The 25,274-nt window shown below is 38.0% G+C and overlaps 4 protein-coding genes and 1 long non-coding RNA gene across 10 annotated transcripts; 3 read left to right on the plus strand and 2 right to left on the minus strand.

Moving 5' to 3' along the window:
* Nucleotides 1-230: 230 nt before the first annotated feature.
* LOC141905192 (sarcosine dehydrogenase, mitochondrial-like) lies at nucleotides 231-7,028 on the minus strand. Of its 2 annotated transcripts, none has more exons than XM_074793989.1 (19): nucleotides 7,010-7,028; nucleotides 5,996-6,115; nucleotides 5,438-5,619; nucleotides 5,087-5,262; nucleotides 4,573-4,752; nucleotides 4,373-4,496; nucleotides 4,096-4,301; nucleotides 3,891-4,020; nucleotides 3,607-3,784; nucleotides 3,201-3,342; nucleotides 3,038-3,121; nucleotides 2,834-2,947; nucleotides 2,617-2,755; nucleotides 2,424-2,534; nucleotides 2,188-2,335; nucleotides 2,035-2,104; nucleotides 1,763-1,949; nucleotides 1,041-1,209; nucleotides 231-935 (listed from the first exon to the last, which is right to left on the minus strand). In XM_074793989.1, exons 2-19 carry the CDS (start codon nucleotides 6,100-6,102, stop codon nucleotides 662-664), a joined length of 2,721 nt encoding a protein of 906 aa, XP_074650090.1. In that variant the 5' UTR covers nucleotides 6,103-6,115; nucleotides 7,010-7,028; the 3' UTR covers nucleotides 231-661. The 2 variants fall into 2 exon arrangements, with proteins under 2 accessions (XP_074650090.1, XP_074650089.1); XM_074793988.1 differs by lacking the exon at nucleotides 7,010-7,028 and adding an exon at nucleotides 6,525-6,618.
* Nucleotides 7,029-8,685: 1,657 nt separating this feature from the next.
* LOC141905212 (N-acetylglucosamine-6-phosphate deacetylase-like) lies at nucleotides 8,686-11,582 on the plus strand. 2 transcript variants are annotated; one of them, XM_074794022.1, is made up of 10 exons: nucleotides 8,686-8,767; nucleotides 9,105-9,334; nucleotides 9,414-9,553; nucleotides 9,670-9,724; nucleotides 9,811-10,020; nucleotides 10,096-10,184; nucleotides 10,426-10,570; nucleotides 10,656-10,782; nucleotides 10,864-10,910; nucleotides 11,023-11,582. In XM_074794022.1, exons 2-10 carry the CDS (start codon nucleotides 9,118-9,120, stop codon nucleotides 11,229-11,231), a joined length of 1,239 nt encoding a protein of 412 aa, XP_074650123.1. In that variant the 5' UTR covers nucleotides 8,686-8,767; nucleotides 9,105-9,117; the 3' UTR covers nucleotides 11,232-11,582. The 2 variants fall into 2 exon arrangements, with proteins under 2 accessions (XP_074650123.1, XP_074650122.1); XM_074794021.1 differs by having other exon boundaries at nucleotides 9,811-10,184.
* A 375-nt stretch (nucleotides 11,583-11,957) lies between these two features.
* LOC141905100 (phosphoglycerate kinase-like) lies at nucleotides 11,958-15,136 on the plus strand. The gene is made up of 11 exons (XM_074793860.1): nucleotides 11,958-12,111; nucleotides 12,524-12,574; nucleotides 12,646-12,798; nucleotides 13,035-13,283; nucleotides 13,475-13,594; nucleotides 13,668-13,782; nucleotides 13,996-14,175; nucleotides 14,259-14,335; nucleotides 14,418-14,518; nucleotides 14,727-14,825; nucleotides 14,917-15,136. The coding sequence occupies exons 1-11, from the start codon at nucleotides 12,050-12,052 to the stop codon at nucleotides 14,955-14,957; spliced, it is 1,248 nt and encodes a 415-aa protein (XP_074649961.1). The 5' UTR covers nucleotides 11,958-12,049; the 3' UTR covers nucleotides 14,958-15,136.
* Nucleotides 15,123-19,442, minus strand: LOC141905099 (uncharacterized). 4 transcript variants are annotated; one of them, XM_074793858.1, is made up of 2 exons: nucleotides 19,367-19,442; nucleotides 15,123-17,322 (listed from the first exon to the last, which is right to left on the minus strand). In XM_074793858.1, the coding sequence occupies exon 2, from the start codon at nucleotides 17,320-17,322 to the stop codon at nucleotides 15,868-15,870; it is 1,455 nt and encodes a 484-aa protein (XP_074649959.1). In that variant the 5' UTR covers nucleotides 19,367-19,442; the 3' UTR covers nucleotides 15,123-15,867. The 4 variants fall into 4 exon arrangements, with proteins under 4 accessions (XP_074649959.1, XP_074649956.1, XP_074649960.1 ...); XM_074793855.1 differs by lacking the exon at nucleotides 19,367-19,442 and adding an exon at nucleotides 18,488-18,643; XM_074793859.1 differs by lacking the exon at nucleotides 19,367-19,442 and adding an exon at nucleotides 18,484-18,636.
* Nucleotides 19,443-23,265: 3,823 nt separating this feature from the next.
* LOC141905018 (uncharacterized) lies at nucleotides 23,266-23,698 on the plus strand. Its single transcript, XR_012619235.1, has 3 exons — nucleotides 23,266-23,335; nucleotides 23,422-23,598; nucleotides 23,671-23,698. It is a non-coding gene; the product is annotated as an uncharacterized LOC141905018 (long non-coding RNA).
* The last annotated feature ends 1,576 nt before the right edge of the window (nucleotides 23,699-25,274 follow it).

The following is a 25,274-nucleotide window of genomic DNA, read 5'->3' on the forward strand; positions in this document are numbered from 1 at the left end:
CAACACCGAGCATCCACAATTACGAATGCTGCGATAAATATTTTTCAGATAACTTGCTAGTCAAAAAGTAGTACTTATGACATTTCGATGAAAAATAAGCACATATCAGGGCCTAAATTTTTTTCCAAAAAGTAGCAGATTTCCTACAAACCATCCATCACCGAAACAAAGCTTGGATTCAAAGTTCACGTGAAAAACTGAGAAATTAAGAAATAACATTACTACGGTATATTTCAAACGATATATTTTTCAAATATATATATTCATCATGTGTAGTAGCAATTCAATATTTACAGTACAGGTGACATCAAAAATACTGGCGACATCTATAAAAGATACTATATAATAGGATTCAAAGTAGATCATCTCTTAGAAAAAGACATGGACAAAAAACTGATTTAATGTAGAAGTAAATCATTGTATATATGGACACGACAACATTCGTGAAATGATAAATTCACGATATATTTTAAGCGAATTTATCCCATATCAAACCCGATCGGCAGGGATTCGAACCAGATGGCATCGCGAGACTGATTTGGCACCACAAATTTGTGCCATCTGGTTTGAATCCTAACCGCGGGAAGTTAAACCCATACGAAAAATGCTCCCTGATGTCGGCGAATCACAATTCATCCTTTGACTAGTTTTTATTGAATATTTAAGCGGTCATTTCGTATAATCCTTTCACTCGATTATTTTTCGGATCGAACGGGGTCTGTACGTGAACAGTCGCGTCGTACGAAGTGCCCATTTGTTCGAGGCGATATTGTCCGGATTTCAAGAATGCGTTGTTGACCGTCTTTCCTTCGGGATGACAGACGTACCCGTATCCGATACTTTTACCCAGCGCGAACGCGTACTCGGCTCGCCGAATATAACCCACTGGAATATCATCCCTGAATATTGCCTCTAAACCGTGCAGTGGTACATGACTGAAAACGTAAATAAAGTGATGAATTTAATGATTGTCGTGGCCAACCTTTGAAAAGTTCTATCAGTAACAATCTTTGAGGACTTAGAAGATTTTAAATACTTACTCATCGATTGTGAAACAGACTAATTTACGCTTCAAACCATCTGCTTTCTGCTTCTCTAATGCATCTCTACCGAGGAACGGGATGTCCGTTTTCATTTTACAAGTAAATGCCAGTGCTGCCTCTAGTGGCGTGTCATCGGGACGAAGATCGGCGTGCCAATGTCGATATCCTACGTTATAGAAAAGACTTGTAGATCAGATTCTAAGAGAAATGTGTGGCATTCGGGTAATCGCATATTAGTACAATAGTCACACTCGGGACATGGAAAATAGATGAAAATAGATTGTGTGGAGCAGTGTGGCTTAGTGGTAGAGTGCTCGCCACCCAATCGGGAGGTTGCGTGTTCGAACCCCGGCTGTGCTGTAGTGTCCTTAGGCAAGGCATTAATTCACAATTGCTACTGGCTGACGACGCCTTGATCGCTCTGCAGCGTATCGGTGTTGCATCTCCCCAGGGAGAGTAAGAATGTACTGGATTGGTAACAGAAGCTGGGTAATAATTGAGTGACAGCGCTTTGAGCATTCATTGGAAAGGCGCTATATAAGCACTAATTATTATTATTATTATTATTATGAAGGGTTCATACACCACACCTGATGATGATGACCTCCAGATCGAGTCTAGTGTCTTAAGATTTTTATTTTTGGATAAATAAATTTGGTATTTCATCTAATAAATTTGGTATATACATGTAGTGGGTTTTAATCTTAAAAATCGCATACCTTTTTCAATGCTTAATGAATCGATGGCTCTGTAACCCGCATTACAGGCGCCGTAATCCTTGCCTTCCCGCATTACAGCTTCGTACACTGCGACTAGTGATTCATTAGGAACGTGCAATTCCCAGCCGAGTTCACCGACAAACGACAGACGCATCGCACGACACTCGTGACCAGCTACTTTCACAACCTGTTGTACGAAATGATTACGAAGAAAATTGGCGAGAACGAACTAGCATTCGCACGAGATCCTTATCATACGTTTTGTTCATTACCTTGTGAGAAGAAAATGGAAATGCTTCATTTGACAGATCTGTATCAATTAACGATTTTAGAATATCGCGACTGAAAGAAATAATCGTCAAATAAATAAGACATTCTTCTGGATTGTTTCACCGCACTCACTTTTAGAGTCATCTCATTCTTACCTTTTAGGACCTTGAACGCTCAACATTCCCATATCATCGGTATGGTCTATCAACTGACAATTGAACTTTTGATCCTGTATGATTGACGTAATATGACTCCACCCCTGTTGTCCTGCGGCTCCGCCCACAGCTAAATAATATCCTACACCTTCAAAAAGATGGACATTGCACATCAACTGGCATGTAAATCCAGGTGGATGATCTATGAAACTTCGGTAAAAATACGGGATACATACCATCAAATTTAGGCGCGTGTGGACCTCCTGAACCTGGTTCTATCACGGATACAGTCAGATCACCTTCTACTCCTCCTTGTTTATTCAGCATACAAGTATACACCGTACTACCTATAAATACACATACACAATACGATCAACATAGTGGACTGTAACCATACCGTTAAGTGTCACATCTCAGCAGGCTAGCTACCTGGATCTTTCCTCAGATTGTTGGTGAAAATCCAATCAACTGCTTTCGCCGCGTCTGGCCCGACGAGGTAAAACTTTCCGAAGTAAGACATGTTAAACACTGCAGCTTTCTCGCGACAAGTCAAACATTCTTCTTTAATCTAAAGGTAAACAAATCTTACGATATCAATTCATGATACGAAATAATCAATATACTAACATGAGGGTACAATACTTACTAGGTCGTGATGTTTTGGGAATTCGAAGAAATAATCCAACTTAAGTTTGTCGAAGTATCCATTATTCTCATTCGCAGGGATATCATAATTACCATAGTAGTCGTACTCTAGTGGCTGAAAAAAAAAAAAGAAAATATTTACGTTTAAACTTGAATTTGAAGTGATCGATATCACGATCTGTAACAAACGAAGTTGGGCACTCACCGGAACTGGGCCGTCTTTATTGAACCAACCAGGCCTCTCCCATCCGTGGCGCTCTTGAAAATGACATCCTTGCTCGGCTAAAACCTGGACACGATAAGAATAATAATATCTCTGGGATCTGGATTTTCAGTGTTTCAAATAAAGAAATGTGCGAGGAGTTTACCTGATAGAGAGGATCTTTCCTCATATTACGAGACGCCAGCGGTTCATCGTGCGGAAATACCGTCGCGTAATTCTTAGCGTAAGCTTCGTGACTACGTTCTTTGATCCAACGATTATTATCAGTGAGTTTATGAGGAAAACGTCTGCAGGTGAAATGAAATTAATGAGAGCTCTCAGAATCAAACAGACGGTCATGTAGTGTCATGTAGCCACGTGCTACATGTATTTCCACATGACTATGCCATATTGGTTGACAGAACCTTGAAGTTTGTAAATATCCTGATTAAATTTTGTTTTCGTTATGTAAGGCAAGTTTCCAGCACTGGTTGGCGAACAAACTATGACGCGACCTCTATCCTGGCAAGAGAGTCATTTGTACTGAATTACAGGTGAAAATTTATCTATACCTTATATCATAGGAGAACATGTCGAATTGAGGTTGACCATGAACGATCCATCGAGCTAATTCACGACCACATCCACCACCTAACATCATACCGGAACTATTGAAACCACATCCGAGGAAGAAACCACGCACCTCCGGCGATTCACCCATCAACGGTTTGTGATCGGCAGTGAACGATTCTAAATCACACAATAAGGGAGCATTCATTAAATATGGTTTATATGCAAGTTATAGCAGCCAAAAGTAAACCGTCTGCTTATGAACATTAAATTCCATCCCACTCACCTGGACCACAGACAGTCGATTTGACACCAGTTTGTTCGATAACCGGGACGCGATTAATAGCACCTTCGATATGTACACCGAATACATCCCAATCCAACTCGAACAGCGAAAACGCAAAATCTTTATCCACCTACAATAAACAAGCATTAAATCGAACAAAATTTTAGACGGCGTAAACCTTTTTCATGGTGTCAAATTTTTGTACCTGTTCCCAGAATATTGGGTTCGGTTCGTATCCTCCGATCGACAAGGCGTCGCCCTGTAAACGCAGGTAAACAGACGCGTCGTGATCTCGAACGTTCGGCATATTCTGAATCCCTTCGATTCGTTCCGATACGACGTACGCGTGTTTCATCGCGATCAACGGAACGTTTACTCCGGCCATTCTACCCAATAACGGAGCCCAAACACCTACGCGATCAACATCATTACATTTAACGATGAGAGTTCGAGAGAAAAACTCGCCAATTCATTCAACTTACCCGCACAATTAACAACGCAGTTAGTTTCAATTGTGCCTTTACTGGTTTCTACAGAAGCCACTCTACGTACACCAAAATCATCTTCCTTGACATTGATTCCAGTCACTGAGCAATCAGTTACTACCTGGAAAATACATAAAAGGACCTTACATATCGGGGTAGCCGTTGTTCAACCCTGTAACGAATGGTATTCAAATTACCTGAGCTCCAGCTCGAGTGGCCCCGCGTGAGAGAGCTGAACAGAAACCAGCGGGATCCATCGTACCATCTCCCGGGCTATACAACGTACCATACACATCGTCTACATTCATCAGTGGATAAAGATCCTTCGTTTCCTTCTTGCCCAAGATGTACGATTCAACGCCATAAACTTTCCCAATCTAGAATCAGATGAATTTCGATAAAATTCCAGATAATTCTTCGATAAGGTGTAAATAACTTTGTTTACATGTGCGTACATGTGCATGTGCTTTGTGTACTATCAGTCAATCTGAACTCAGATAAGACCCAGTTCAGCTCAGACTTCATCTAACTGGTCAGAACAGCCTTGTTCGATATTAATATCAGATAATTACTGATATCACTTTTTGAAGTACTCGGTACAAAGGTTTTAGCTTCTCTGTATTGAACTTTGTAATGAGAATTTTGTAAGACCAGAGTTCACGAAAAACAAACATTCAATCATTCGTTTATCTGTTCGACAACGACGCTTACGCTTAAAAGTCGTTTATATTCGTCGAGTCGTTCCTTGTTCGAAGCGATAAATAGACCGCCGTTTTCGATCCATCCCGGCACGACCCCGGTCTCCACCTCCAGTTGTTTCAGGAGGTCACGTGTATAATTAATGAGTTGTATTTCCACATCGTTCGGTCTTAGACGCCACAACAAACCTGTCAACAGTTAAATTTTTAAGATCAATTCGAAAAAAATGGCTGCATCGTAGGCCTAAGTCTTTCAAGGAGCAAGTGCTTTGCACATAATCACATTTGGAAAGGCGCTAAGAAAAGGAACAACTCTCCAATTCTCTATTGATTACTGTTTCTTTTGAATATCAAAGATACCAACCTGCTGTATGCCAGGTAGTTCCAGCAGTCAACTGATCTTTTTCAATAAGTACAGCATTCTTAACCCCCAATTTTGTGAGGTGATACAGAGTATTACAGCCTATAGATCCACCTCCAATAACAACCACCTCCGCTGATTTCGGGACGGTCTTTTCTCCATTTCTATTGTCTTCTAAAGTATTTCTGTTAAAGATATGGTCGATTAAAAACGTTACGTTAAATGATTCTTAAGCGTATGAAATTGGACTTAGGGCAATTTGCCAATAACTGTGTATTTAGAAATTTCTGGAGGCTAATTGCTAAATTTCGCAATTGTTGGTTTCTATCTAGGTAAGAGATTGTCTAATTCAATAGAAGAACAGCCCTAAATATGAAGAAAAACTAGACGAGTATTTGATGCTTCAACTCAATTCAGTTTTTAAAATGGCTCGAATAGAATTCAGTCAAAACGAAAAATTCTCTCTTCGTTTTTCTTAATATTGTGGGTTTTTCTCAAGGCTAATTCTATCTCATGATTATCAATTCTATCGATTGTTGGTTAGTTTCAATTGGCACTTACTTATAAGGTACACCACTTGGTGCCGATGTGGATGAACAAGCACGTGCAGTACCACTAGATGGACATTTCTTCAAGGCAGACAGCCTCGGAAACACCGTCCGCAACATGATAACGCTAAACCTATTGATACGAAACACCTGCGCTCATTAAATGTCAATAATAGGCCTGCTTCTAAACATGAATCATAGATTTAGTGAAACACAGTTGTGTAAGGAAATTTAGAATAAACGCTTTACACGAGCCTATAAATTGAATGCTTATCTCACTGGGGCTCGTATTTGAAGTTTGGGGTGAACTGTAGCTTAGATCATCCAATATTCCTGTGGTACTATATATATATAAAAAGTTATATTCTTAGCTTAGATATATATTCTTTTTATTTATATAGTACCAGGGATACTGGATGATTTTAGCTACAGTTCACCCCCCCCCAAACTTCAAATACGAGCCCCTGTGGCTTATCTGTCAGAATTTGAAATATCAGTTTGTGGTAATATCAGAATCTCATTTCTTAAATCGAAAACCTTACCGAAATAATTCAGAAAATTCTCCTATTATTAATTATCACCTGTGTATCAATTCAAATATTCTATCCAAATGAAATCTAAATTATATAGGGAACAAGGTTAGTTTGATAAAATCTTGATTACAGTATATAGGCCTAACACCAGTCAAAACCAGTTTAGTTTACGTTTAGGGATTTAGGGCAGTACGGTGATCACTGCGTACGTGGAGTTATCTTTTAACAACACAGTGGCGGTCATTTGAATGATACCAGTTTAAAAATGGCACTTATATAACACAGCTGCTTAATGTGAAACATAGAGCCTTAAGCAGGGATGATAACATTAACAGGCTATTTAAAAGGCGAAAAATAAGTTTTAAGTTAAGGGGTTGTTGTACTACTCACTCAATTTAAATTTATTTCATCACTCGATTCAAATTTATTATAAATTTTTAGTGGTTTCTTAATGTGTATTTTTTGCACTGTTATTGAATAAAAAGATATTTTACGTTAAAATTAAATTGCGAATATGCTACTACAACTTTTTGTTGTTGTTATTGTACGGACACGGAACCGGACTCGGTGGCAACGTAGACTGGTTACCGGTCTCTATGGAGACATTCTAAGGGCAATTTTCCCGAAATTTCCATCGAAGATAGAGCCAGTGCAAGAGCTACAGCCCGGTGTTTATAATTATCGTCCGGTGCAAGGGCTCCTTGGGGGTGTAATTCACCCCAAAACCCCAAAATAACAAAAATATTGTTAAATACATAAATAAATTCATAAATGAAATACAAAACGGCCAAAGTCTGAAACTGGATCTACAGTCCAGTATATAGTTGTTGCCCGATGCAAGGGCTCCTTGGGGGTCTAATTGATGCCCAAAGCCCCCAAAATATCAATTATAATGTTTAGAAATAAATAAGTGAAATACAAAACGGTCAAAGTCTCTGAAACTTTCAGAGAAGATAGAACTATTCGAGAGTACAGTCCAGTATATAGTTGTTGCCCGGTGCAAGGGCTCCTTGGGGGTCTAATTGACGCCCAAAGACCCCAAAATATCAAAAATAATGTTTAGAAATTAATAAGTAAAATACAAAACGGTCAAAGTCTCTGAATCTTTCAGAGCAGAACTATTCGAGAGCTACAGTCCAGTATATAGTTGTTGCACGGTGCAAGGGCTCCTTGGGGGTCTAATTGACGCCCAAAGCCCCCAAAATATCAATAATAATGTTTAGAAATAAATAGGTGAAATAAAAAACGGTCAAAGTCTCTGAAACTTTCAGAGAAGATAGAACTATTCGAGAGTACAGTCCAGTATATAGTTGTTGCCCGGTGCAAGGGCTCGAGGGTTTAAATGACCCCCAAAAACCCACAATATCGAAAATAATGTTTAGAAATAAATAAGTAAAATACAAAACGGTCAAAGTCTCTGAAACTTATATAGAGCCCTTCTTACTAGAGGTCAAAAAGTGTAGAGCAGCTCGTGGACTAGTTACTGACTACTCGTGGACGTGAGACGAGTCAGTGCCGTGGTGGTGGTGAAGCCTACTATCTTTTAAAATATATTGTATTGTGGCTGGGTTCGATGAATTTGAAATGTCCCAATTCGAAATTTTTGTACATGCTGACAATGATTATTTTACAATTTCAGGGCCAAAAACCGTACACAAATGTTGAGCAAACAAAGAAAAAACCTCTTCCTAAAAAAAGTTGAAATGCTGTCCAGTATTCTAATAGATGCGTGTAGTAGCCTATAGAAGTCGTTTGCAATGATATTTCAGAAGTTATGAATGATTGGAAACGATATGTCAAGACCTCGATTCAGCTATCGAAAAAAATCTCTAACTTCTGCATTTTAATTAATTCATCTATGCCTGAAACTAATTTTTTCCCTTTAATACAGAAATAAGTCATTTTACACATAGATATTTTCTTCTTATAAATTAACCTTTCAAATGAATTAATAGTCAGAACATTTTCCTTATCGTTATTGTTGAATCATTTTCGATATTTACGACGGATCAGAATATTCATTCAACTCAAAATGTTCTTCCATTCGTCTAGCACATGCCTAGATATTTCGCCGTTTCGTCAAATTTTGTTGTGAGTTTGGGTTTTTTTCGGGAGCTGACATGACAGGTAAGGCCTGTCAGGTTCTGGAAATTCTGCACACAGACATCATTCTTCAAATCAGCTGATTGTAAAGTAGTCTTTCAAACTACAGTTGTGGGGAACCCGTTGTTACAACGACTGGTATTCAGAAGGCAAGTTTACCACTGGAACCCCTAATAAATACTCGTTGTAGATAATAAGATGACTTCACCTTTTTAGGCAGCTATTTAGCTGATTGACTATCAATATCACATCGACTCGACGACTGGGCTTGCCACAATTCGATGGATGGAGGAAGACACAGTAGCCTAATAATAAAAGACTAGATACTGCAATTACTGGTGTCACCCATCCTCCATCAAATTGTAACAAGGCCTTGTGGGTAGACGAGGCACTTTATGTAGAGTGTATTAGCTGATTGCCGTTCAGTGTTGCTGGCGCTAGGCAGTGTCCTCATACTAATCATGGAGATGTTGACTCTGTTTACAGGAAACACAGGAAGATGCCTTCGAACGGTAAAGTTGGCACCTACATCATCAGATTCACAAACTGTCATATTTTGCGACAGCATAAAATCGTCAAAGATGATTTATGGGTTCGCGATGGTAAATTTCTCGATCCAAATAAACTGTTTTTTGAAGAAAAAGGCTGGTCAGATGTGATAGTGGATTGCTTCGGTGCTACAATATCCCCTGGCTACATCGACCTGCAGATTAATGGTATAAATCTTTGATGCATTTAGATTATTACACACGTTTAACAGGTCATTTTGAGATGTTTGAACTTGAATAATTACAGGTGGTTTCGGCATTGATTTTTCATTGGATACCGAAAATGTAGAAGTCGGATTACAGAAGGTTTCAAAAGGACTTTTATCTCATGGGGTAACATCGTTTTGCCCAACCATTGTCACATCTCCTAAAGAAATTTATAACAAGGTAAGAGCCATCAACTCTGATACAGCCATAATCACGGATGTGGGCCATGTATTGAGGATTGCCTATGTACACGGTATATGGTTTGAAATGAGAGTTATTAATTTTTTTCTTTTCAGGTTTTACCACATGTCCAGAAAACGGAAGGTTCTGAGAATGGAGCCGGAATTCTAGGTGAATATATCCGGTCCTACAGTACTCAGAAATCGTACCAAATCATGTCACTGTTACTACTACTTGCATTTAAATATGAAATACAGGGGTACATTTAGAAGGACCATTTATAAACTCTGAGAAACGAGGTGCTCATCCTGAAGAACATTTAACCCGGTATGACAACGGCTTTTCTGATGTATTATCAACGTACAGTACGCTGAACAACATACGGATTGTTACGATAGCACCAGAACTTCTAAAATCTGTTGAAGTTACGCAAGAATTAGTAAAACGTGGAATTGTTGTCTCAGTTGGTAAGTTATTAGACGGTTTACTCACGAGCCTGAGAGATGTTTGTAGATGTTTTCTTGATATTCTCGTTTCAATAGGACACTCGATGGCTAGTTTAGCCGAAGGAGAAGTTGTTGTGAAAGCTGGAGCTTCTTTCATTACACATTTATTCAACGCTATGTTACCGGTAAATTCTAAAATCTTCTTAACTGCAAATTGAAACGATTTACAGTAGAAGCCGCTTAATTGTTCAGATCATTTTGGACTGATGAAATTCATATAAGAAATCCGGTTTAAACATCGTATTTTACATACTTTTCTGATAAGAAGACTGAAGTAGATAACATTCGCTCAAAATTGAGATTAAACTTATATAGATTAAGCAGGTTTTACTGTATTTTCCGTGATTATGATGGATATATTTTCAGTTCCATCATCGAGATCCTCATCTAGTCGGTTTACTAACTAGCGATCAACGGCCACCCAGTGGTGAAATATACTTTGGAATGATAGCAGACGGAGCGCATAGTCATCCGGCTGCATTGAGAATTGCACATAAAGTTCACTCAGAAGGTAACGTCCCAGATTAGTTACTACTGATCAATACCAGGATTTTTTGGAGCCCTACTGTTCATATGATATCTTGAATTATTTGTAGGTTTAATACTGGTGACAGATGCAGTGCCAGGATTAGGCTTGGAACCAGGGTTCCACACGCTTGGCCAGCTTAAAGTGGAAATTACAAATGTAGCTAAGATAGCTGGTACTGACACTCTATGCGGAAGGTAGGTCATCCATCATCAAGTACACAGGTTTTTCATTTAAACACTGAAATAAGCTAATTGTTTCTTTGTTCTTTTTCGAAGTATTGCTCCAATGAACGTTTGTGTGAAGAATTTCTATGAAGCAACTGGTAGGTGAAGCTTTTTCCATTTCTTTTTGAAATTTTGGGACTGAATTATCATAATCGGTCGGTCAGTGCTTTGATTTAATATTCAACTGAAAGCGTCAACATTCATTTGTAGAATGCAGTAAAGCAGATGCTTTGGAAAGTGCTACACTTCGCCCGGCCAAACTTCTCGGAATTACTGAACAAAAAGGAACTCTAGATCATGGGACAGATGCTGATTTTATTTTACTCGACGACAATTTGAACTTGTTGGCTACATTTATCAGTGGCAAGAAAGTATGGGAAATTAAAACTGGAACGACGACACATTCTAAGTGCTCTTGATATATTATTCGATAAAATTTCACATTTCCTTTAATACAACAGAATCTGCTTAATTCGGATCATTTGGGACCAACAAAATTCATCTGGTTTACGAGAAATCGAGATTAAAAGTCATTTTCTTCTATGAACAAATGGACTGCAGATATTGTCTGGATTAGACCAAAATCTGGCCAGATTAGATGGGATTAAGCCGATCTGGGTTTGACTGTTACGTACTCTAGTTTTATTGATTAAATGGTTGAAGAAAAACAATATATTTCTATAAGTCTCATCTAAGCAAATTGTATATTTTTTCCTGATTTGAAAATCTTTGAATAATCAGGTCTGTCTCGTTATAATTTCTTGCTAGCTAGGCAAAATAAATATTTATTTGATTACAACTGTGTTTTCCAATTTTATCTTGAGTCTTGTAATTTCTAGACAAATGGGATCATCATTGATGCATTTCTTCGGCTAAATTAGATGCGAAATTTCTTATAGAGAATGAAATCTGGCATGATTCTGCAGCAGGAAGTTCGTCGCAAATATTCATTTTTGAAACTAAGCTAATAAAATATTTTAAGTCCGGCCCGCAAGCAAGTCTTATCAGATTTTAACCGTTAAGGGCTGCCGCTATATATTACATCAGCGGTAAAAATGTGAACTAAATCGAAAGCACAATTTTCCTACTGCGGCATGCGAATGCCGGTCAAAGATGAGTACAGGGGCAGCACTGTACAGTTAAGATTTCACCTTAGATGGCAGCAGTGCACGGTACTGGTTAGCTGTCACTGGAAGGTCGCCGAGAGGACACATAAAACCATAAAAAACTGAGCAAAATGAGCCTTAAAAAACTGTCAATCGATTCAGTGGATGTGAAAGATAAGCGCATCCTTATAAGGTTTAAATGCTTGTATAATTTACTTATTCTGATTTTCAAAATGAGCGGCTTTGACGCCCCTTTGAATGTTCATCCCAGGCCATTCAATTTTTAAACAGTCGCAAAAAAAACACACAAAACAGTCGCCTTTGAGTTTGATAAAAGCTGGGTCCCATAGGGCATGTAATATAGTTGGACTGTTGGTATGTATGTTAGAATATTGCTTGGGTAAAGCTTTGATGTTGGATACCAGCTTGATTTGGGGAGCCCCCTGACCCTGGCATACTCACTCTCAGACTCCTCAGAGACGCATTATGAATAATTGCAGTTCTGCACCATTCATTATTGTGGCATTTTTACTTTATCATAGTCCGGTTAGCAGCTCCTCTGTAATTGCTATCATAGACTAAAACATAGTTGTATTTCATTGCAGAGTGGATTTCAATGTACCTATGAAAGATAAATCCATTACCAATAACCAAAGGTGAATAATACATGAAAAGTGAAATATTTAAGATTTGTTAGCCTGCATAAAATGTAATTAATTAAATTCAGGATTGTTGCCGCTTTGCCGACTGTGAATCTTGTGCTTAAAAATGGTGCCAAATCGGTTGTTATGATGTCTCATCTGGGCCGACCTGACGGTCGTCCTCAAGAAAAATACTCCCTAGCCCCGGTCGCTGAAGAAATGAGAAAACTTCTGGGCAGGTCTGTATATGAACAACTTAAGTCTAGGGTCAATTTTTAGGAATATTTGGATATAAAAACGATGGATTATTCAGATTGCACGTTTTCACTGGTCGTATTAAGACCAATGTAGTATATCCAAGATTAAGAAGAAAAAATACCTAAAAAATCGATCTTAGAGATAAATTTGAAAAGACTTTAGATCACTCTGTATTAAGTTTAAGATTTAATTGTGTTTGATGTGATTTGTTTTGTAGAGAGGTGACATTTCTCAGCGACTGCGTTGGTGCGGAGGTTGAAGCCGCTTGCGCTAACCCGGCGACTGGATCCGTAATTCTTCTTGAGAATCTCCGTTATCACATCGAGGAGGAAGGGAAAGGCGTCGACGCCGGGGGAAATAAAGTAAAGGCATCGGACGCCGATGTTAAAAAGTTCAGGGAGTCGTTATCGAAGCTGGGAGATATTTATGTGAATGATGCTTTCGGCACTGCCCACAGAGCGCATAGGTACGATACATAAAACACAACTTAACCTGATATCAATCATTAAGTTTCCACTTTATACTTTTCAACATCGTTTGTATTGGACCCTTTAAGTTATGGGTTATTTATTCAACCAAAAATTCATAAAGACTGAATTTTTATTCAACTTATTAAGTACATCAAAATTAAGTCTTATTTTATGTTTGTTTTGTCAGCTCAATGGTTGGAGTCGACCTACCCATAAAGGCGTCTGGAACTCTTCTATCAAAAGAACTGAAGTATTTCGAGAAAGCGCTAGTTTCTCCGTCTCGTCCATTCCTTGCTATTCTCGGAGGGTGAGTAGTCATTCCACATTCTCTTCTAGAAAGAAGAATTCTATTTCATTGAATACTATTCTTCAATTCTCAGTGCTAAAGTTAAGGACAAGATTCAACTGATTGGAAATCTTTTGGATAAAGTAAACGAAATGATCATCGGAGGCGGCATGGCGTATACGTTCTTAAAAGTATTGAATAACATGGAGGTACGAATGTCAATGAGTTGATTTTAAAATTAATTTAAAATTCGTTACAAAATTACTCACTCCATTTCATCGTGATAACGACTCATTCTTGCTTCAACTCCCCCCAGAATCTGCATACCTCGTAGATAATTTATTGGTCCCCTGAGATCCGAGGTGGAGTCTAGTGTTGTTAAATATGGGTAAACGGAATGAGTTTGTTCAATTATTATTCAGATCGGGCAAAGTTTATACGACGAAGAAGGTTCGAAAATCGTGCAGACATTGATGGATAAGGCTAAAAAAAATGGCGTTAAAATCCATCTCCCGGTTGACTTCAAGACGGCAGATGCTTTCTCTGAGGATGCTAATTCTGGTGAGGCTACAGTCGAGGGTGGTATTCCAGCTAAATGGATGGTAAGAGATTTGTCAAATATCGTATTTGCCTTGCGAACTCAGTTGGATACTGAAAAATATATGTTTTCTTGCTGTATTTACAGGGATTAGATGTTGGCCCAAAAACTACAGCAAAGTTTATTGAAGTTATCAAGAACGCCAAACTTATCGTCTGGAATGGGTAGGTCTTAAAAACCTTAAATTATTGTCTTGAAGATCTTGTAAGTTGTAAGATGGTTAAGATGATTTTTGTGTGGTTGTAGTCCTGTCGGTGTATTTGAATTCGACAAGTTTGCCGCCGGAACGAAAGCTCTCATGGATGCAGTAGTTGATGTTACCAAATCAGGAACTGTTACTATTATAGGTAAGAAGCAACACCAAAATTTGATAAAATATTTGAAATCAGAGATATATGTACCATTTTTTGGTGGGTCTGGTCCAAGAATATCTGAGAAAATATTGGTTCAGGGAAAATGAAAAAGAAAATACAGAATATTTCAAGAAGGCCCTCAACATTATTTTGATGTATGTACTATATCGATATTAATGTGTTTACTATTTCGTATTTTCAGGTGGTGGAGATACAGCTACTTGTTGCGCTAAATGGGACACTGAAGATAAAGTTAGCCATGTCAGTACCGGTGGTGGAGCCAGTCTCGAATTACTGGAAGGTAATTTATGTTAGATGTTGTTAATGTCTCTTCAAGTATAGAAAGTGTTGACTGTCTAAAAACTTTATTGAAATCTTTGTTTATATTTTAGGTAAAACATTGCCTGGTGTCGCAGCACTTAGTGATGCTTGAATGAAAGAGAATAGATCAACCTCCCCCTATCATACCATGTGCTTAACTAGTAGCTGACCATAGTCTTTATTTATGTGGTCTTTTTTCAATCCTGTGTCTCTCACTTATTTATTAATAAGCGGCTGTACAGATAGACAGATTCTTAACAGAAATAAATAAACATCAATCCAGTTATTTTGTCTGCGTTTTCGTCGTCAATTAGTTTTGAGGTCTTCTGAAATTCTGTAGAAAGTCATCATCTGATATAAACTTCAGTCGTCTCCGTTTGTACTACCGGTTATTCAAACAGGTATTTGCATTAACCATGTGTAAGTCATCAATTGGAAAAGTCATCCACATAATAATCGTCCCAGCTAATGACACCTTAAAGCGAGTATGACTGAAGAACCATGAACCAGTACTCGGGAGTCCATGGGCGGATGTTGGATCTGCTGACCCAAAAGAAAGAAATAATCTATATGATATTCTCCATCCACTCAAATGTTAGTGTGTTTGTTCTTATCGTTCAAATAAAGGTTATCGGACTATGAGAGCGGGGTCTACACTGGAAATATACCTGATCTGCCGAAACAGTCGAAGTTCAACTTCAATTGTCAAGTGATATCAGTAGCGATTGAAGTGTCGTTCGAAGTCTTCGCTTTTCTCGCTATTGTGTAAGAATATATATTGCGATTCCTACGATTTGTAAAGCATTGCAGCGGATGAACTTGGTCATTTCATTAAAAAGGACATCAAATCATTTATTATTCGAAAATAAAGATAAACCCATCCAGCAAAAAAACCTAAATAGTATACACCGGTATGAATTAAGTGTACAAAGAAGATATGTCCCAAATTCGTTTAAATGTAAACATAGATTTCACCACCTTAAACAAATGTAAATTTCATAAGTGCTATGTTAATTTTTCTGTCATACATTTGCGTCGTCTGTTATTAAATTGCCCTCTGCGGCAGCAGCTGCAGAATCGGTACAATTAGCGTTCGAAATCCCACTACACGATTTACGATGCTGCAAAAACTCGCTCCAAACCGGGAAACATTTGTTGCAGCACGGACAGAACGCCATCTTTATGATACTGTGCTTGACTTTCAAGTGTTGTCGCAAACCGCCTCGGTCGTTGTAGACAAAAGTCTCCTTTGGACAGAGCGGACAGATGAACTTGCTGTGCAGGTGAATACGCACTTTGTGATTATGAAGACTATCCAGGCGGTAGAACGATGCTTTACACAAGTTACAGGTGTATGGCTTGGCCCCAGTGTGCAAGCGAATATGGCGTTGTAAACTAGCCTGTTGAGAAAAGGTTTTGTAACAAATATGACATAAATAAAGTCGATGTGTAGATTTGTAATGATCTATGCACGAATTCAACGCTTCGAATCCCAGACTACAGATGCTACATTTCAGTAACGCGTTGTTTGTCGTTGGAGCGGTATCTTCTGACAGCATTAAAGGACCACGACTGAGACTAGCTACAGAATGTCCTGTTATAACACTGCGATTAGTTTTGCTGTCTGGAGATGTTCCCTCTTTTCTAGAACTACCAGCTGCACTCTCACCGTCATCGCGTTCACTGCCATTTGCTATTTTATCCACGTTTCTACTAGCCGTGTTCGGTGCATCGTTTGTCCTCATTCTTTTTCGGGATTTTGCCTGTTTCATCGGGGAAGATTTTCCATCAATTACAGCATCGCTTTCGGAGCTACAACGTTCGACGAAATCTTCACTATTTTCACGATATGTTTCATATTCACCAGCCAAAAGTCGACCCGCTACCAGATTGACAGGTTCATTATCAGTGGAATTAGCAGAGTGTACGCGGAATATTGGACGTTCAAGTTTGTACGACGAATGAGCTGCAACTATTTCTGGTTCATTCATCTGTGTCTTAATATCATCATAGTCACCATCATCGACTTCATGATGGAATGAATTCGCCGTGTGTTCATACTGCTGTTGTTTTTGACTGGAATGGTGAGTTGTCGCTGGTGTGAAACTCGGGTTTTCGATTCTCGGTTGTTGGTCAGAAAACGCCTTGACGTTACAACTGGGTGGATAGAATATTCTCGGAACGTATTGCGATGAGAGCACAGTGGAATCTTCGGGTAGTTGGTGATGGAAGTTTGCCGATGAATTGTTGACAATACCATTCACGCTGGATGCCACATCTGGACCAACGTCAGTTTTTTTCGAGGTTTCCACGGTCTCACCTAGTTTTATAACGATTTCATCTTCTTGATCGTCCACTGTGAGGCAGATAAGTCCACGGATCTCGAGTTTCGAATCGAATGATACCTGCTCCTTCAGTAACGCACTGATTGTATTGGATAACAGACGAGCGCAGGTCTTCCGGTATTGTCGAGACATCTGAAAACGGAGAAAACATTTTGATTGAATATTTCAACTGTAATAAGCGGAAAATAATTTGTTTAGAACATCCAATCCAGCAGACAAAAATTATGCCTTACCGTTCAAATATCGATGTATGTTAATGTATACGCTTTAAAGTATAGTAGCAAAGCTTTTGTGCGAAGTTCGTTTAAACTGATAATATTGTGTGCTTAGTATCAATAGATATTTGGACTTTGTTCGTGATTTTTGTAATGCGTATGCGTTGTAGCAAGGAGGCGGTTTTCGTAGCTTCTTCTTTTGATTCCCTGGAACCAGTTTCTCAAAAATCATAAATGTCTAAATTGATTGAAGATGAGCGGAATTACTAAATAAATCGAATCGATCGAAGAGTTTATTTGTGCAGAGTTGTAAATGTTGGCTCTGGTGGTTGAACTACTTAATTTTTTCATCATTAGAAATTAAGAACAGATGTTTCAAACACGTATAGTGAATGTGTTTATCACAGAAAGATCTACACTATTTCCCAGACATTTCGTGAACTTGAACTCAAATTTAGACTTTGGTCATTCGTATTAATCATCCTTGATAAAGGACAAATGCACCACTGTCAGCACCTTTTCTAGCGAAATTTTGCCCTTCGCGTTCAATGTTATTATCACTCTAAACAAGACCAAGTCCACCGAGTTACCGGTACCAATTCTCGGATCTAACTTGACATTTGAATAAAGAGTTTGTCGCTCTTGTTTATCATGGAAATCAATCGCATTATCGATTTTCGAATCCAAAATCCCTTTAATCAGAAAAATAATTGTAACTTTTGTAACTATGACATTTTATTTGAATTTTTTTACACAAATATCCAAAATGAGATTGAAATTGTCAATTTCTATTCACCCTAAAGAGTAAAGGATAGTCATAGAATGCATAGTCATTTCGTCGGAGATGCTCTAATGTTTCATAACTTCCTTTCCAGTTAACAAAACTAAGTCTACTTTCCGAGTTTTCTGGCAATATTCGGATGTCACGAATTCATCAGAAATAAGATTATTTTTGACCGTGATGCGTTTGATAATCATCACGACGAAAAAATTTTCAAATATCAATGATCGAAATTCGGAAGCAAATCCAATCGCTTTTCCATTCATTTTAACAATTCGCGAAAAAAAAGATAGATACTAACTTGTTTCAGTTCAGGCTGTCGACTTTGATTGAACATGGAATAAAGTCCAATAGAAGGCTGCATTGCGACCGGTCCGGTGGACTGATCAAAATATCGCCCGAAGTACTGTTCATACATAGCGGACACAAAACGTTCAACTCGACAATAATGCTCCGAATGGTAAATTATTATAATATTTGGCACTTCTTGGCACAGCAACTCCACCATGTTACTGATAAGATATTATAATTCTCGTGAATAGGCTTATACTTGGTAAGATTGATTTAAGTGATAAACGGACTTGCCATTGGTTTTAACAATTGATAACGGGGTTGAGAGTCGAGATTTGGCCTACTTTATATAACCGGTAAGAACTGGACAGGAATGCTGATATACCTGGTACCGGGTTATTAATGTTCACGTGCACTCGAATCGTAAATAATTAGATCGAACACGTACACAAACGCACTGGCAAATGAAAAAAAACTTAAATAATTTACGTAATGACATCCATTCGACCGTTTGACCGTTTCACAATCGCATATTGCAGACGTATCTATACGCTCTCTTTAAAGATGAATATTCGCACAAACCGAAACATAGAATATCAACGAATGTTTAGCGTTTAAAATAAGAAAAAGATAATTGAGAACGATGGACACATCGTCAACAGGTAAAAATCCCCCCGATAAATACCCCCCCCCCCCCAGTTAAAATGCCCCATGTTCACTTTTCTATCAAACTAGAGTATAAAAACTAGATAACATTTTTTACAAAGTATATTTAGGAATACATATGTGCATATGGCTATTTTAGCATTACTTATAACTATATTTCTTATATAGGAAGTCACGACCAGGAGTAATCACCAGGGAGGATTTTCACTGGGAAGATATTTACCTACATTCCACCGATAAAGCCGTCCGCTTGTTGTTGCATAGTCAGTTCCCCCAACCCACGCATGGTGCCTCATAGGTTGGTATCAATTTTCAAGTGCTAAAGATAAAAAAAAACAACAAAAAAAGCAACGCACAAAACGGATACGCGCGGAAATAACTTCACTTTTTTCATAAACATCTTTTTCTTTGGCTTACATTCATTTTTAAAAAAGGGTCCAAATTTTTTTGAGGTGTTTTGAGGTGAAACACTGAATCTATTGGGTTCTGATATAATGCATTTTTAAGTCGATTAAAGTCGAGTTCCGGCTCCACTACATCGAAAAGTTTTAAAATGACGCCACTTCTTACATGAAGCGACTTCCTGTTGTAATTTCAAAAAGTCTATGATAAGGAATGAGGTTCATTATGCGCTATCTGATTAGCCTTGGCACTTAAATCTATTTAAAAATCTACTTTGTATTAAGATATCGCGCGTAATAATTCGTTGCAGTCAAATTGCATATCACTCATATAATAAAATGGGATTTCAGATACTTATACGAGGACTTGTATTTTTTGCAATTTTCTCTCTTGTCGAAGGTACGTAAGTTGAAGTTCGCGGTGAAATATCTTCAAATTGCCCTGTTTGAAATAATCTTAAAGCGTATTTAGATAAAAGCTTTCTACTCGGTGGTATCTATTTTTTTTAAAGGTTTTTCTAGTAAAGTTGTCACGTCCCCAAACTATCCAAATCCGTATCCTGAAAACTTGGGTCAGTATATTGAGCATTTCTCTTTTGGTGTTAAAACTCGCATCAGAATCCGTGTTACTGATATTGATATTGGACCTGACGATAAACTTCATGTTTGTAACGAAAACCCGCTATGTCAATGCACAATACCTATTGCGACATATGACGGCTCTTCTGATGGAGGACAGGACATCAAGTTTTCGCTAATTAACTCTATATGCGTGGTTTTCTATCCTGCAAGCCATACTCCGAGTAAATATTCTGGCTACAGAATGGAATTGACTGGTTAGTAAAATGCATTCACATAATATTTCGACGATTAGAAGTTCCTGTCTTAAAGATGATTGAATCAAATCTCTTTCTCCTCATTAGAGATCCCGGATTGTAATGGAGAATATAAACTATACGATGAAGGTGACGTGGTATCTCCTGATTATCCAGTCGTTTCATGGGGAAGACTAGAATGTACTTGGAAAATTATAGTTGAAACCACACAGAAAATTGAGACTCGAATTCTTGATTTCGACCTTGATAGGTCCCAATTCGATACGCTGAAAGTGATGTCGACTGATTACGACGCTTCGGACGTGCCACAAGGAGACATTTTACAGAGTACCAACAATGAAGCACAAATCATGTATAAACACGGGCCGTGGATGTCTCACAGTAAATACCGAGGTTTCTGGTTGCACTTTATGGGTAAGACCCATTCGATACATCACGACAATAGGACGTACATTTTCTTTTCTTTTATCAAAATGTAATTCTTTATATTCATAGCTATTGGATGCCCCGGTACAAAGATACAGGAAGGCGGGCATCGCTTGTTCAAAAACAAGAAGAACTTTTATGACGAAGATTATGTCTTGAAATATGGTTGTTCCGACGGATTTCAGTTCTCTGACGGTAAGATTGAGAATGAAGTTATCTGCGCAGCAGGAAACTGGAAAAAAAGGCAGCCATGGAAGTGGGTCGGAAAATTTGCTGACTGTGAAGGTATCCTATAATGGCGAATATAGTTTAAGTCTACAGCACGATTGGATATTCTAAAAAAGCCATCTATTTTAGAAATTAGATGTGGTTCTCCCGGAGTTCCAGCGTACGGCACGATTGTCTCATACACACCAGACCATCCAACGACAAGCCAAGTTCATTATGAATGCAACGATGGTGCGACAATGATTGGTAACAGTTTCATCGTCTGTTTAAACAATGGCTCTTGGTCGGGTTCTCCACCGACCTGTGTCCGTAAGTATGAATTAAGCTATAATGTCATTCGACGGAAAAAATATGCCAAATATTCCTAGAATCACCTCGGAATCTAGGCATACTTCTGTATCACGAAGGTATGCCATTTGTTTAATGTCTTGTTTTTCAGCTATAACTACTGTAGCACCAATTTGTTCTGACCCCGGCGATCCAGCAAACGGTGTTAAAATCGGCACAGATTTCACCGAGGGCTCACAAATTTCATTTAAATGTAATACTGGCCACATTCTGTTTGGAAAAGAGAAGATTGAATGTAGAAACGGGAAGTGGACACCAGAACCACCAGCTTGTGAAAGTATGTACAGTATATTCATTTCTGGTACGCTAAAATATATCAAAAGATGTTCATCTGACTTCAATAATACGTATCGTTTTAGTTGTCAAATGTCCTACACCGAATGACCCGATAAACGGAAAGGTGGACGTAGATGGACTCAAATTTGGCAACGAAGCTACGTACACGTGTACGCCTGGCTACATTGTCGAAGGTCTTAAAGTCAGAGAATGTGGTGCTGATGGTAAATGGTCAGGTAGTGACCCGACTTGCAGAAGTAAATATTTCTAAATTTTTTCCAATTTACCATGTGCGTTGGATACAATCAACCAACCTTTTAGTTTTATAAGCGTAAGCGTGTAACATTTACAAGATAATCACTAGATTTCGCTCGTTTTGTATGCTGCAGTAAGGGTAATAGATATAATGTGGTAATTTCAATTTCAGCAATCCACTGTAGTCCACCGGATACGAATATAAACAGCACAGTTGTTTTAGAAGGAAGTGGTCTCGGACAGATAGCTAGATACAGCTGTATTGAAGGGTTCCAACTGTTGGGTATGAAAGTTAGGAAATGTCAGGAGGACGAGACGTGGGACGGGATACCTCCAGCATGCCAAGGTTGTTAGATTTTTACCCAAATTTGTCATCGTTTCATTTCCAACTTTTAAAATGAGCAATGATATTCAAGATTTGTAATGTATGTTTGGATCTTTTAGAAATCATATGCATGCCATTAGAACAACTGGAAAATGGAAAAGTTGTACTGGATGATGGAGAGAAATATGGAAGCAAGGCTATTTACACATGTGATAAGTGTTACAAATTAAAAGGAGCGCCTTCTAGAACTTGTGGATCTGATGGAAAGTGGACGGATTCCAAACCGACTTGTCAAAGTATATAATCTATACACCTACCCCCAATACAAACTCAGGAGTGCGGATTATTGAACGTATACTGAAATATGTTAATTTACTTTAGACGTGACTTGCACTGATCCAGCAAAAATTAACAATGGAAAAGTTGTATCAACCAGTAACTATTGTGACAGCACAGCAACTTATACTTGTGAAAAAGGTTTCCATTTATATGGCGTCATCGGTAAAACATCAGCTACAATAATTTGTCAAAAAGATGGAAATTGGAATGAAACAGTCGCCGATTGTAAAGGTATAAATCTTTTTACATATGTTCGAAATGATGATTATATAAAAATTCCAATGATGTTCTTCACATAATGTTGTAGTTACCACATGTCCGAAGTTACAAAAGCCGCAGAATGGGAACGTTGTACTGGATGATGGAGTAAAATATGGTAGCAAGGCTGTTTACACATGTGATAAATGTCTATATCTTAAAGGAGCGACTTCTAGAACCTGTGGATCTGATGGAAAATGGTCGGGTTCCGAACCGACTTGTCAAAGTATTCATTTCACTAAACACTTCGAGTACAGATATATCAGTATTTTGTATGGATGTTTATCAAACGCTGATTACATTTATTCTAGGAGTTACTTGCACTCATCCAGCGCCAATAAACAACGGGAACATTGTATCATTCAGTAACTACTGCGAGAGCGTGGTCAAATATCAATGCGAGAAAGGTTTTCATTTCGATGACGTCATCAGTAAAACATCAACTTCTATTATTTGTCAACAAGACGGAAATTGGAATGAAACAGTCGGTGATTGTGAAGGTATACATTTTCTCACATAGCTTCTAAATAGTGATTTTACGAAAATTCAAAAATTTATGGATCATGTTCTTCACATAATGTTGTAGCAATTTCATGCCCGACGTTAGAAAAACTAGAAAACGGAGATGTTGTACTGGATGATGGAGAGATATATGGAAGCAAGGCTGATTACACATGTGATAAATGTTACAATCTAAAAGGAGCGACTTCTAGAACTTGTGGATCTGATGGACAGTGGACCGGGTCCAAACCGACTTGTCAAAGTATATAATCTACTAAAATAGCATTTTTACGATTACCAGTAAATGAATAAACCATGCATGAATCTATTGCAGGAGTAACTTGTTCTGATCCAGTACCAATAAACAATGGGAAAGTCGTATCAGCCAATAATTTTTGTGACGCCACAGCAACATATACTTGTAAAACAGGTTTCCACTTTGACGGTTTAATCAGTAAATCATCATCTACTATAATTTGTCAACAAGATGGAAATTGGAATGAAACAGTCACTGATTGTAAAGGTATGTCTTTTGAATATCTTCCGAATTAATTATTGTATTGAAATTCTAATACTGTTCTTTACTGTAGTAACTTCATGCCCGACGTTACAAAATCCACAGAATGGAAAAGTTGTACCGGATAATGGAGATGAATATGGAAGCAAGGTGGTTTACATATGCGATAAATGTTACAATTTAAAAGGAGATGCTTCTAGAACCTGTGGTTCTGATGGACAGTGGACCGGATCCAAACCGACTTGTCAAAGTACCGTATATATTCTACGAAAACAGTATCTACTTGATTCAAGAGTAATTGAATGAATGTTACTATGATACATGGATCTAATTGCAGGGGTGACTTGTTCTGATCCAGCGCCAATAAACAATGGAAAAGTTGTATCAACCAGTAACTATTGTGACAGCACAGCAACTTATACTTGTGAAACAGGTTTCAATTTCAACGTCATCAATAAGATATCAACTACAATAATTTGTCAACAAGACGGAAATTGGAATGAAACAGTCATCGATTGTAAAGGTATGTTCTCTTGCGTATTTTACATGTTAATAATTATATCAAAACTTTGAACATATTTTTCATATAATGTTGTAGAAACTTCATGTCCGACGTTAGCAGATCTGGAAAATGGAAAAATTGTACTTGATGATGGAGAGAAATATGGAAGCAAGGCTGATTACACATGTGATAAGTGTTACAATCTAAAAGGAGCGCCTTCTAGAACTTGTGGATCTGATGGACAGTGGACCGGGTCCAAACCGACTTGTCAAAGTATATAATCTACTAACACAGTATCTACCTCATAAATTTGCCTTCAATTTAAGAGTAAATAGGTAACCCAAACATGAATCTATTGCAGGGGTGACTTGTACTGATCCAGTACCAATAAACAATGGGAAAGTTGTAACAAGCAATAAGTTTTGTGATACCACAGCAACTTATACTTGTGAAACAGGTTTCCATTTTAATGGCGTCATCGGTAAAACATCAACTTCTATAATTTGTCAAGAAGATGGAAATTGGAACGAAACAGTCTCTGATTGTAAAGGTATATATTTTCTCACATAGCCTTCAAATAATAATCGTATTAAGATTCTAATCATGTTCTTTGTATAAATTCGTAGTTACTTCATGCCCGACGTTAGAAAAACTAGAAAACGGAAAAGTTGTACTGGATAATCGAGAAAAATATGGAAGCAAGGCTGATTACACGTGTGATAAATGTTACAATCTAAAAGGACAGACTTCTAGAACCTGTGGATCTGATGGACAATGGACCGGATCTAAACCGACTTGTCAAAGTATCTGAATTGCTCTGTCAATTGAAATAGAAAAAGCAATTTAGAAAATATAAGATGTTTTGATTGCATATTCTGATTTATTCTAGGGGTGTCTTGTACTGCTCCGGCAAAAATAA

Source organism: Tubulanus polymorphus, chromosome 5 (genome assembly GCF_964204645.1).
Source record: "Tubulanus polymorphus chromosome 5, tnTubPoly1.2, whole genome shotgun sequence".
Taxonomy (NCBI): domain Eukaryota; kingdom Metazoa; phylum Nemertea; class Palaeonemertea; order Tubulaniformes; family Tubulanidae; genus Tubulanus; species Tubulanus polymorphus.